General features: G+C 44.6%; 1 protein-coding gene and 1 long non-coding RNA gene across 3 annotated transcripts in view; one reads left to right on the forward strand and one right to left on the reverse strand.

Annotated features, from left to right (window-relative positions):
• The window catches only part of Traf3ip2 (TRAF3 interacting protein 2), a 42374-nt gene extending 33904 nt beyond the window's left edge, over window positions 1–8470 (forward strand). The window contains exons 7-9 of one of the 2 annotated variants that reach the window (NM_134000.3): window positions 12–128; window positions 4069–4143; window positions 7546–8470. In NM_134000.3, coding sequence (NP_598761.2) covers window positions 12–128; window positions 4069–4143; window positions 7546–7692 — 339 coding nt within the window. In that variant the 3' untranslated portion in view covers window positions 7693–8470. The remainder of the gene's footprint in view (window positions 1–11; window positions 129–4068; window positions 4144–7545) is intronic. The other variant, XM_011243105.1, reaches the window with a different exon arrangement.
• E130307A14Rik (RIKEN cDNA E130307A14 gene) overlaps window positions 1–12348 on the reverse strand; it is a 110597-nt gene that overhangs the window by 25427 nt on the left and 72822 nt on the right. The window lies entirely within an intron of this gene.

Genomic DNA, 12348 nt, shown 5'->3' on the forward strand with positions numbered 1-12348 from the left:
TCTCATTACAGAAGACAGTGATGATAATCGTAGCAATCAGCCCCAAATACAAACAGGATGTGGAAGGCGCTGAGTCGCAGCTGGACGAGGACGAGCATGGCTTACATACTAAGTACATTCATCGGATGGTGAGTGAGGGACCACAGCGCCTGGCTCTTCCTCTGGGGCAGGCACCCTCTCTAGGGGGGTTGTTTCTTCATTCAAGGTACTGGGATGTTTGGGGATGCCACAGTTATTTCTATGGCTCAGGATATTTTGAACCTTGAGACCTATGAAGCAGCATCACTCCTCCACCCAGTACTCAAACTGGTCCTGCCAGTAACTTAGAGGTATCAGTCAAAGTTCTAGGAAGTAGAGCTTTGTTTGCTTGGCTATTTACCAACAAGTGTGAAGTTTTAGGAGGCTAGAGTGGTGGAGTGGGCTGGGCATTGTAGCTGTTACATTCTGTTCCTCCCTTTTTCAGAGAGGCAAGTGAAAATTGGGAAGGACACTTCTGTCATGCCAAAAAAGCATGTGTCACATTAGCCTCCTAAGCACAGGCTATGTGGCCATGGCCCAAGTTCTTAAATCCTGCCCTTCTGCAACCCTGTTCACAAAATGGATCATCACTATACACGGTGCTGTGAAGATAAGTGAAGTGATATTCAAAGCATTTGGCACAAGAAAACACTTAACCAAAGAGATATTTGTTCTTTTGTGATAGGTGGGGAACATTCTACTCCCTAACCTGTGCCGTGGGGCTTGGTTACACTTAAACCATGGGAGAATTTAGAAGGAATCAAACTTGCTCAACAACTTGGAGGAAATATTACCCAGCTTCAGAGCTAGCTGTTTTATGGACTGCTTGCCATCTTGTCCTTTGTAGATTTAGAGATACGTTAGAGACCATTTCTATTTAACTAGGAAGCCAGACTAGACCTGTGACTTTCACACTGTCCTGTGGGAACTGTGTGTCTGAAGGCAAGAGTGGCCCTGGTTTCTCTGGCTTGTTTTTTACCAAGGATTCTGACATTAGAGAAAGAGCAGGGAAGTCACTGGACTTGAACTCACAACCCAGTTTCAGTCTCATCCTGCACGGAGATCGGGGATCATCACACCTCACTGCAAGGACTAAGTAAGCAGCATAGGGCAGGACACAGTCAGTAGCCTCAGGCCACCTTTTCCCCAGGGGAAAGAAAAGTTGACCACCATCCACCCTGTGGGTAGAGGGCAGGGAAGGTGTGTAAGCAGCACCCTTATCATCTGAGTCTTTAGGATCTCTGTCAGTGTGAACCACTTGTTTGAGTTTACAACCCAAAGTGGAAGCTAAGGTAAGGTGGTAAAATTCAAGGGTCTGGCTAAGGGTCAGGAGCTAAGTCTGCCTCATATCCAGTCTTACCCAGTGCCAGCCTGTGGAGTCTGAAAAATAGTATTCTTAGAAATAAACTGATCCATGAAGGTCATGACTGACTGGATATTTCTATCCCTTAGCTGTCTGTATCATGTCTGCACATTCCCAGAATACTGACATTCTGTCTACATCTCTAAGAACCTGCCAGTCCCAGGAACCAGCAGTTGGTACTTGGGAAGGACTCCAGGTCCCTACCAGTTCCTGGACAAACCTGTTTAGTTGTGCTAGTATATTGAAAAGCCAGCCAGTAATACACACAGTTCAACCCAATGACTGTGCCAGCTATAGCCATGTGGTCTCCAAATTTGGTTTCTTGGCCCTAATGTCTTTGGCTTCTCCTCGTCACAGAAGGGACTGGATGCGCCATCAGTATCTCCCCATTGATAGGCCGACTTCCTTGCCTCCTCTAGGCATCTGAGTAGTTACTACACAAATCAAATGATGCCATTAGAAAGCCAGTCTCTGAAAGAAATTATGAGAGACAACAAAAGTATACTGCTGAGGGCTTGTCTTTGACAGAGCAGGAGCCTAGTGGACAGACCAAGTAGCCCACACTGCCCTTGAAGCTGGAATGAACCCTCCCTCTACTGTAACTCAGCCCCTGACTGCAGGCGCTTTCTTCGAGATGGCATGGCTGGTACTTGAACTGAGTATGTGGTGTATGCTTTTGGTGTTGTCTTCTGTTTGGAAGGGAGCTGGCTCTGAGAAGACCCGGGTGGCAGATCCGCACTGTGAGAGTGAGGTTGTCGGCGCCTCCACATTCACTTCTCAGTTTTATTTTCATGCACAACAAAAGGTTCTGCTCTGAAAATCAATCGGAGGATGACACTGTTCAGGGTACATAATGCCTTGCTCTTATCTTTGGCATCAGATGGCTAAAAGCTCTGTGCTGGCCTTGGGAATCTGGAAAACTTTAACTCTCTCAGTATTGAAAAATTCTGATTTTGTTTGAGTTCTTGTAGGTAAATCCTCTTGGGTGAGCAGAGTCTGACTGATCTGGTGAGGGAACCTCAGGCCTGACAGAGTGGGCTCCTCATGGTTAACCTCCTAGCCTCCTCTGTCAGGCCTACTGTGCCCCAGAAGTGAATTGCTAGATGGCTGCAGTCAGAACAACACACCTCCTCCAGGCTTGCGTGCCCTCTGCCCTCGCTTTCCCCCACCTTTGTCTACCCGACCAGAACCTTCTTCATGCCCAGGGATCCCTCTCCTGTTACTGTCCTCCAGGCTCCCAGAAGCAGAACAGATAGCCCCTGAGCATCACACTCTTCTGCTGTCTGTCCTCTGGTTAGCAATTTTCCTTCCTGCCTGCTCACTAGATCGATAGCTTTGGGAGGATTGTCCAAATCGTATCAGTGGTGCCCTGCTAAACAACCAACCAACCAACCCTGGGTTTTAGCTTTTACTCATTTTCATATTAGAAGTACTCTCATACTTGGCAATAGAAAGCAAGTAATATAAAGCCATAGACTAAAGAACTGAGAGAGGGACACCCAGCCTTATCTTATAAACTGAGGTGGCCCAGCCCCTGCATACTCCTAATCTTTAAAACCCAGGTCAGCACTCAGGAGGCTGACAAAGGAGAACTGCTTTTAGTTCAAACTCAACCTGGGCCATGTAGTGAATTACAGGCTACATGTGAGACCCTAACTGAAAACAAATTGTGTCACTAAACAGTAGAGATCCACGGAGAACTTGCAGGAGTCAGTTCTCTCTTTCTTTCCGCCGTGTGGGCTCCAGGGATAGGACTTAGGTTCTCAGACAAGGCAGCAAGCAACTGTACCTGCTAGCCAGCTTTCTGGTCCCCAAAAAGTGATTTTTTTTTCCCCCGAGACAATCTCTGTGTAGCCCTGGCTGTCCTGGAACTCACTCTGTAGAGCAGGCTGGCCTCCAACTCAGAAATCTGCCTGCCTCTGCCTCCCAAGTGCTAGGATTAAAGGAATGCGCCACCACCGCCCAGCAGAAAGTGATTTTAATAGGTCTTCAGTAAGTGGCTGTATTACTCAGGATTTTCTAGAAGGATAGAACTCTCTCCATATGGAAATTTATTAGAATGGCTTAAAGGCTTAAAGGTTCTGGTCCAGCTAGTCTAAAAATGGCTGTCTACCAACAGAAGATTCAAGGATCCAGTAGCTATTCTATCCACGAAGCCAGATTTCTCAGCTGCTCTTCAGTATATACTGGAATCCTGAAGAAGCAGGCTCTAATCTAGTGTAGGAATGGATGTGCTAGTGAGAGTGAGAGCAAGCAGGCAGAGAGGAATGCTTCCTTCTTCCATTCATAAAGGCTTCCAGCGCAAGGTGTGGCCCAAATTAGAAGTGGGTTTTTGCATTTCAAAAGATCTGGATTAAAGGTGGATCTTCCCACCTCAAAGATCAGGCTTAGAAGTGGATCTTCCCATTTTGAATGGGTTAATTAAGCAAAAATCCCTCACTTGTGTACCCACCCATCTTTAGTTTTTAGTTAATTCTAGACGTACTCAGGTTGACAGCCAACAATAGCCATCATAGTGGTCTATACAGAAAAAGTGGCATAATGTGTCTGGAGGAAGCTTAAAATTTTAAGCAATTTGGCACTCAAATAAACCACCCAGAATAAAGTTGTCCTGTGGGCTGGTAGTGTTGTTGACACATCAACTCATCTTTGACCCTGGATTAAGTCTTCATATTTTTTGGTTTTAGATGCAGATTGAGTTCATAAGTCAGGGAAGCATGAACTTCAGATTCATCCCTGTGCTCTTCCCAAATGCCAAGAAGGTAAGCAAGCCAACCAACAAGCAGTCCTCAATAATTCTATCTTTGTTTTCAAGTCTGGCTTGATGACTACCTGGGATTTTAGGTTAAAAATCTTGTCAACTCTTTAACAGCCCTCAGAGATAACAGAGTTCCCAGAAAGATCAACTAGCTTTCTGTGCACTGGGCTCCGAGCATTCTGGAAGTGTTATCGGGTAGGACCATGGCTGTCTTAATTTCCGTCTGTGTACAGGAAGGGCTGGTTTGTGCATAGTGACTGTCCTGTTGCTGTGATAATACACCATGAGCAAGGCAACGTATGGAAGGAAGGGCTCGCTGGGGCTTGTGACTGCAGAGGGGAAGATGCTTCTCCATCATGTCAGGGAAGTGAGGCAGCAATCATGCAATCACAGCATCTAGAGCTGGACACTGAGCTGAGGGCTCACATCCCAAACAACAAGCGGGAAGCAGAGAGTGTGGCTTCTGAAACCCCAAAGCCCGTTTCAAGTAACATACTTCCTTCAGCCATCCCATACCTACTAGGCCTCTCCAAACAGCATCACCAACTGGGGATCAAGTATGCAAGTGCCCAAGAATATGAGGGCATTTATCATCTAATGCTTCTCATTTCTCACGTTAGAGCCAAAGGATGGACACTTTGCTTTCTGCTCCACATAATTATTTTGTTGCACACAGTTCAACCCTCACACCTATAGAAGGCAGGCCTGAATCCTCACGGGTCTCTAAGTGAACCTTGCTGGGTTTCGCATTAGGGTTTTCATCATTTTCCCAAGGGTATGCTGACAGCTTTAGAGAATATGAGCCAAGCCATCAGAGAATGTTCTAGGCCTGGCAAAGGGGAAGACAGAAGCTAAGTAAATAGCTTGACACTCAGATTGGAGCACTCAGAGCTTGGGGGCAGCCTCATTCTGGAGGATTCCTAGATGTTAGGAATGTACTGGAACCTCTACTCTGCAAGAGGAAGAGCCCGGATGTGGTGGTTTGGACATGCTTGGCTAATGGGAAGTGACAATATTAGGTGTGACCTTATTGGAGGTGTGGCCTTGTGGGAGAAAGTGTGTCACTGTGGAAGTGGGCTTTGAGACAATCCTCCTGGCTGCCTGAAAGAGTCTCTTCTGGTTGCCTTCAAATCAAGATGCAGAACTCTCAGCTCCTTCTTCAGCACCATGTCTGTCTGCATGTGCCATGCTTCCTGCCATGATGATAATGGACTGAACCTCTGAAACTATAAGCCAGACACAGTTAAATGTTTGCTTTTATAAGAGCTGCTTTGACCGGTAAGAAGGACACATGCTCCACTATGTTCATAGCAGCCTTATTTATAATAGCCAGAAGCTGGAAAGAACCCAGATGCCCCTCAACAGAGGAATGGATACAAAAAAATGTGGTACATTTACACAATGGAGTACTACTCAGCTATTAAAAAGAATGAATTTATGAAATTCCTAGGCAAATGGTTGGACCTGGAGGGCATCATCCTGAGTGAGGTAACACAATCACAAAAGAACTCAAATAATACGTACTCACTGATAAGTGGATATTAGCCCAGAAACTTAGTATACCCTAGATATAAGAGACAATTTGTAAAACACATGAAACTGAAGAAGAACGAAGACCAAAGTGTGGACACTTTGCCCCTTCTTAGAATTGGAAACAATCACCCATGGAAGGAGTTACAGAGACAAAGTTTGGAGCTGAGATAAAAGGATGGACCATCTAGAGATTGCCATATCCAGGGATCCATCCCATAACTAGCCTCCAAACGATGACACCATTGCATACACTAGCAAGCGTTTGCTGAAAGGACCCTGATATAGCTGTCTCTTGTGAGACTATGCTGGGGCCTAGCAAACACAGAAGTGGATGCTCACAGTCAGCTATTGGATGGATCACAGGGCCCCCAATGGAGGAGCTAGAGAAAGCAACCAAGGAGCTAAAGAGATCTGCAACCCTGTAGGTGCAACAACATTATGAACTAACCAGTACCCCAGAGCTCTTGACTCTAGCTGCATATGTATCAAAAGATGGCCTAGTAAGCCATCACTGGAAAGAGAGGCCCACTGGACACGCAAACTTTATATGCCCCAGTACAGGGGAATGCCAGGGCCAAAAAGTGGGAATGGGTGGGTAGGGAAGTGGGGGGGAGGGTATGGGGGACTTTTGGGATAGCATTGGAAATGTAATTGAGGAAAATACGTAATAAAAAAAATATGTATATATATATAAAATAAGAGCTGCTTTGGAGCTGGGCAGTGGTGGCGCACACCTTTAATCCCAGCACTTGGGAGGCAGAGGCAGGTGGATTTCTGAGTTCGAGGCCAGCCTGGTCTACAAAGTGAGTTCCAGGACAGCCAGGGCTATACAGAGAAACCCTCTCTCAAAACAAAACAAAACAAACAAAACAAACAAACAAACAAACAAACAAACAAAAAAAAGAATTGCTTTGGTCATGGTGTCATGTCATAGCAATGGAAACCCAAACTAAGACACCAGTATTTGTGGACTGGACGCATAAGGTCGAACAATGCACAATACATATGAAAGGACCCCTCATCCTTGCTGGCCCTGGCTTGTCCGGGGACTAAATGCAGTTATTAACTGGCAAATCTCTTTATTGGTCTCACCCTCCTCTGAACTCTATACTATCCACCTTCTTCTCTGCCATCTGGGAACTCCAATCTCTATTTCTCTAGTTTTAAAACCTGTGACATTTCCCCATTTCCCACTGACTTACTTAATTGCTGTTCTGGACACTCTGACACTGTTGCTTTTGAACATACATGCCTAGCAACTTCTATAACTGTGTGGTTCTTCCGAAGCATCCTCCTAGATGCTGCACACTCCTCCTCTGACAGCAGAATTCCAGATTTTGATTCTGGTTGCTGCTGAGCTTCTCATGGTCTCTCCTCACCAGAATATGTGCTCCACACGGACAGTCCTGAGGGCTGTCCTGAGGGTGACTGGCTGGTGGAACCCCAGGCTCACAGCTCTGAGCTCTGTTTTATTCCTTCAGTTTGAAGTGAAAGAATCATGAATTAGATTAAGCCCACAGCCCTGGCATCCTTCCCCCAAAGCCCCAGGGGAATTCACATCATTCAGCGTGACCTCAGTCCTACCCCTTTCATGTGAGGTGGTGAAAAGCACATGGCATGCAAAGGGCAGGTAGCCTGGGAGACTGACGGAAAACGCTGCACACATATGGCTTCCATAATGAGATACACAGCTTGCACCAGAAGCCAAAAGTGCTTCGTGTGCTATACTCTCCAAAAGCAAACCAGCAGCTCCCAAGACAGCCTGGTGGGAACACCTACGGAGGCATCCAGAGCTGTTCAGAACTGAGCCCTGGATCTGGAATCCAGGCTTCGCTCCCTTCCGTGACCCTTGTTCCTGCCCTCTCTTCCACAGGAGCATGTGCCGACCTGGCTTCAGAACACTCATGTTTACAGCTGGCCCAAGAATAAGAAAAACATCCTGCTGCGGCTGCTCAGGGAGGAAGAGTATGTGGCTCCTCCCCGAGGCCCTCTGCCCACCCTTCAGGTGGTACCCTTGTGACGATGGCCACTCCAGCTCAGTGCCAGCCTGTTCTCACAGCATTCTTCTAGCGGAGCTGGCTGGTGGCACCCAGGCCCTGGAACACCTCTTCTACAGAGTCCTCTGTCTCCTGAGTCTGAGTTGTCCTCGCTGGGCTTCCAGAGCTTCAGTGCCTGGATGCTGCAGGTGACAGAAACAAACATCTATGACCACAAAAACTCTCATCACTTCAGCTACTTTTATGAGTCGGTCAGATGCTCTGTGTCCTTAGACCAGTCTAAATCATGCTCAAATAATAAAATGATTATTCTTTGTAAGAATGTGTTTATCTCAGTGGAGGTGGGCATATTAATTTATACTGAAAAGGGCAGCTCTGGGATATCAACAAAACTGCTCAGATATAGTAGTAGATAAATGTGACAAAGTTCTCTGTATAAAAGGATTAAAACCAGAAAGTTATACATCCTTTTAACGTGAAAGGCTTTCTCTTGCAGTTGAGGCTTTTAATGAAGCAATCCTAATTGTAAACAGAGTAATTGGGTGGGGAGTGTAGCTCGGTGGTGGAACACTTGCTTAGCATGTAGGAGTCCAGGATTCAACCCCCATCCCTTCACGAAGAGAAAAAGGTCTGGCCATTTATGTAAAACTATCTGAGAATATGCATAAAGGAACAGGGGCTGTGTAACCAGAGTTATGGTCTAGTTTTCTATCTCTGTCCCACTCCTGAGTGTACCTCTGACTAAGCAAGTCATTTTGCTTTTCTGGGATTTGGGAGACTTATAAAATCATATGGAAAGGTATTTCTTTCTTTTCTTTCTTTTAAAGATCTATTTATTATTATACATAAGTAGCTGTCTTCGCATGCACCAGAAGAGGGCGTCAGATCTCATTACGGGTGGTTGTGAGCCACCATGTGGTTGCTGGGATTTGAACTCAGGACCTTCAGAAGAGCCACTGAGCCAGCCATCTCACCAGCCTGAGTAAGCTATTTCTAATGACCCTAGAAGGTCTGAAATGTGGGTCTTAAACTTTAAATTCTCTTTAGTTAAGTAACTGGGTGTTTATTTTTTATAATCACATCTCCCAGGGGATAAATGTAATTATACTTTTTATTTCTGTTTTATTCTGTTCTGTTTTTGGTTTTTGGAGATGGAGTCTTACTATGGAGTTCTGGATGGCCCAGAATTCAATATAGACAGTAAGATGGCCTTGAACTTACAGTGATCCTCCTGTCTTGGCCCTCCAAGTGCTGGGATTACAGGTATATATACCAGCATTTACTATTTTATTACTGTGTTTAAAAGAAAGCATTTAATTAGGGGCTTGCTTACAGTTTCAGAGGCTTAGTCCATGGTTATCATGACAAGGAATGTGGCAGCAGGTAGGCAGGCATAGTGCTGGTATAGTAGCTTACATCTTATCTGAAAGATGGAGGGATGGAGGGAGGGAGACAAGGAAAGAGAGAGTGCCTGTCATTGGCTTTTGAAACCTCAAAGCCCACCTGCAGTGACACACCTCCAATAAGACCACACCTCCTAATCCTTCCTGAACAGTCCACCAGCTGCGAACCAAACAGTCAAATATATGAATTTGGAGCCAGTCTTGTTCAAACCACCACACCTGGATATATTTTCTTTCTTAAATGTAAATGTAAATGTAACCAGTTTTTAAAAGGCAGGAAACTAACAGATTCATAATAACAAAAATATACCTCTGACTTATTTGGAGAAGAGCCTTACTGTGCAGTTCAGGCTGCCCTCTAACTGCTGAGCCCAGGCTGGCTTATAACAAACGTGTAATTCTGCTGCCTCTGCACCTGAGTGTTGGGATTATAAGCATGAACCAATGTATCTGACAGAACTTGCTCCTAGCCACCCCAGTGCTAGAGAGTGACTCTAGGGCCCTGGGTGCTCTAACACTGAGGTTCTAACACCCACAGTCCTCAGGTACACTGTCTCATGAGGTGCTCCTTCTTTCAAAATGTTCTTAACAGTACTCTCAAATCAATAATTTGGGCTTATTTGGTCTCCAAGAAACAACACATAGACCTTTAGAAAATGTGTGTGATCTGGCCCGATAGGTCAATAAAGAGATGCTTGGGCCATGAGAGCCATCTCTTCCTTTCTCTGCCTGACTTAGTAAACGAGTCTCCACCTTACTATGAGGTTGTCATCTCTCAAATGTCACTGTAGAGAAGGACAAATACTTTCAACTACAAATAAGAAAAGTTCCTAATGAGTTACAAAGAATGCAGTTTGATTTTATGATCAACATGTACATTGAATAAATGGTTTTAAATAGGAAAAAATAGCATAATTTAAGTGCTTGTTTGTATGGCCTTATGAAATAATAATTACTTTTGAGGCACTTGAGACCTAGTAGGGTGTTCTTGTTTGGCCAACCCTGAATTCCTGGAAAGCATTTCAAACTTCCGGCCATTTTTTTCTTCATTATTGTTTCCGTTTGAGGTGAGACTATTATTGAGGATTCTACATCTGCAGAAATAGCCCAGCAATTATTTCTTTGAAGTGTTCCCAGTTTGCAAAGATTTAGAATGTAATGTTATTAGTGCCCCTCCCCCTCAAGAAACTTCTCAAGAGCATTCAGCAGCTGCTCCTTCTATACTATCCCAGGTGATTAAGAAAAAGTCCCTCATGTGCCACACACAGTTCCGAAAGGGTTGCAGCTTACCAGTAGGTAGGCAGTCGGTGTAAAACAAACAAAATGTAAACCAGTCAAATAATCAAACAGCATCCCGTGTGTGTGTGTGTGCGTGTGTGTGTGTGTGTGTGTGTGTGTGTGTGTGTGTGTTCGTGCTCACAGTCACCTAGAGTTGACAACTTGGCTCTGAAGTGTCTGACATCTGATGACCACCACCAGCAAAGGAATTTTTACAATTATTTTAGAACACTGATACTCAGATTAACACTTGGTTTATTTCAACATTACTCTGGTCCTTGGGTATCTATTTGTAGGGTAGAAACTGGATATAGCTTGGTAAAAATAACCTTGTAACCCCTGATGTTAGTCATAATAAGCTGATTTGAGTCAGGTATACTGGGTATAGATTCAGATTATTTTCTGGTATTTAGTGGCTAGTTTTAATTTCAGTGACTGTCTTCAAAACACTTGCCTGTCTAATTTAACTTCTACAGAGTTCAAAGATGTCTCGGCATAGGGCTGCAATCCAAGTATTGGGATGTGTTTTTCTCAGCTTCGATCAGAGGAATCATCGTCGCTGTAGTTATTACCCCTTGAACAAATCCCCCCTGTGTAGACTTGACTTTTTCTGAGTCATCTCAACAGGGGCTGCACGTTCTCCAGTTTGAACTTTCCATCCTTGTTTTGGGATGTTTTGCCAAAAGCATTTCCCTAAGCCCAGCCATTTCATCAGGCACTACACTGCCATCTTTGCCAGATGGATTGCAAAGTCCTGTGATCACTGAAATGACCCAGAGAGAGTCTTTAAACCACAGGATCTTTCTGTTTCTCTTTACTGTACCTAGAAGAATCTGGAAGACCCTCTCCTAATAGCAGATGAAATGAGAAGGTAGATTACACCGTGGGAAAATACTACAAAGAAGCCACACCTCTCGTCTCGGAGAGTCTTGTGCTATTTTCCAGCACAAATAGCTCTATATGACACAACTCAACAACACACAAAACAAAAGAAGCAGCAGAATAATGACATTGTAAAGTAACTTTTCTGTCATGGAATTTTCATTCTGAAAGGGGCCCTGAGTTTTGTTTTATGCAGGAAGGAAGCAGGATCCAAAGAAACTGATTCATCCAAGTTCACTCCAGGGCTATTAGCCCCAGCGATCTAGCTTCAAGGCTGGCGAGCCTATGGCACCTTCTGGGGTTTACTGGTGTTCTTATCCACAGTGACAGAGTTCCTCCCTGAGGTAAACACAGCCTCCTGAACATGGGAGGACTGAGGGAAGATTACCTCTACCCTCTGGTGACTTCAAGAGTAAATGATCATGTCACAACTTGTGCTGGGAGAATCTCTTCAGGGAATTAATTATTGCTGTGATGATATGGAGTGTGGCTTCTCTTGACATGGTTTGGCATATTTAGTTTATAGTGGTTCTATGTGAACCTTAGGCCAACTTAAAATTCCTCAAAACCTTCCTGAAGCTTGAAGACAATAATCTGCAATTATATCAACTTCTTTTAAAGCTGTGTGTGTGTGTGCATGCACTCAAAAATCAGTAATTTTTTTTAAAAATGTGTTTTACTCTTTAAATACTGTGATATTTAAATATAATAGTATTGTTCTGATGCTACAAAAGTGGTACTTTGAGAAATATGGAGAAATGAGATGCCTGAGTAACTGCCCTTGGGAGAGTGTGGTGGCAGGGCTGGCTGCAGGAACAGTACAGTTCACCACGAGGCATAAAACAGCACAAAAGAATCCAACCAGTATAGTTAGCATTCTGGAAGACCTACATCCAAGGGATAGCACATTCCTAACTTCATACCAAGTCTTCCTTTTTTTTCCCCTTGAAAAGTGGGTTCAACTCAGAACACATGGTGAGCAGTTCAGTGCCCCTTCAGTGTGACGGTGTGAGTGTGGATTTGCTCACAAGCTCTTAGCATCGAGCCCAGCAGGTGATCTGCAGAAAGGTCAGCATAGCTGACTTGTGTATTTACCTTCTCAGGGGATGTCTGGGT

Source organism: Mus musculus, chromosome 10, assembly GCF_000001635.26.
Source record: "Mus musculus strain C57BL/6J chromosome 10, GRCm38.p6 C57BL/6J".
Taxonomy (NCBI): Eukaryota; Metazoa; Chordata; class Mammalia; order Rodentia; family Muridae; genus Mus; species Mus musculus.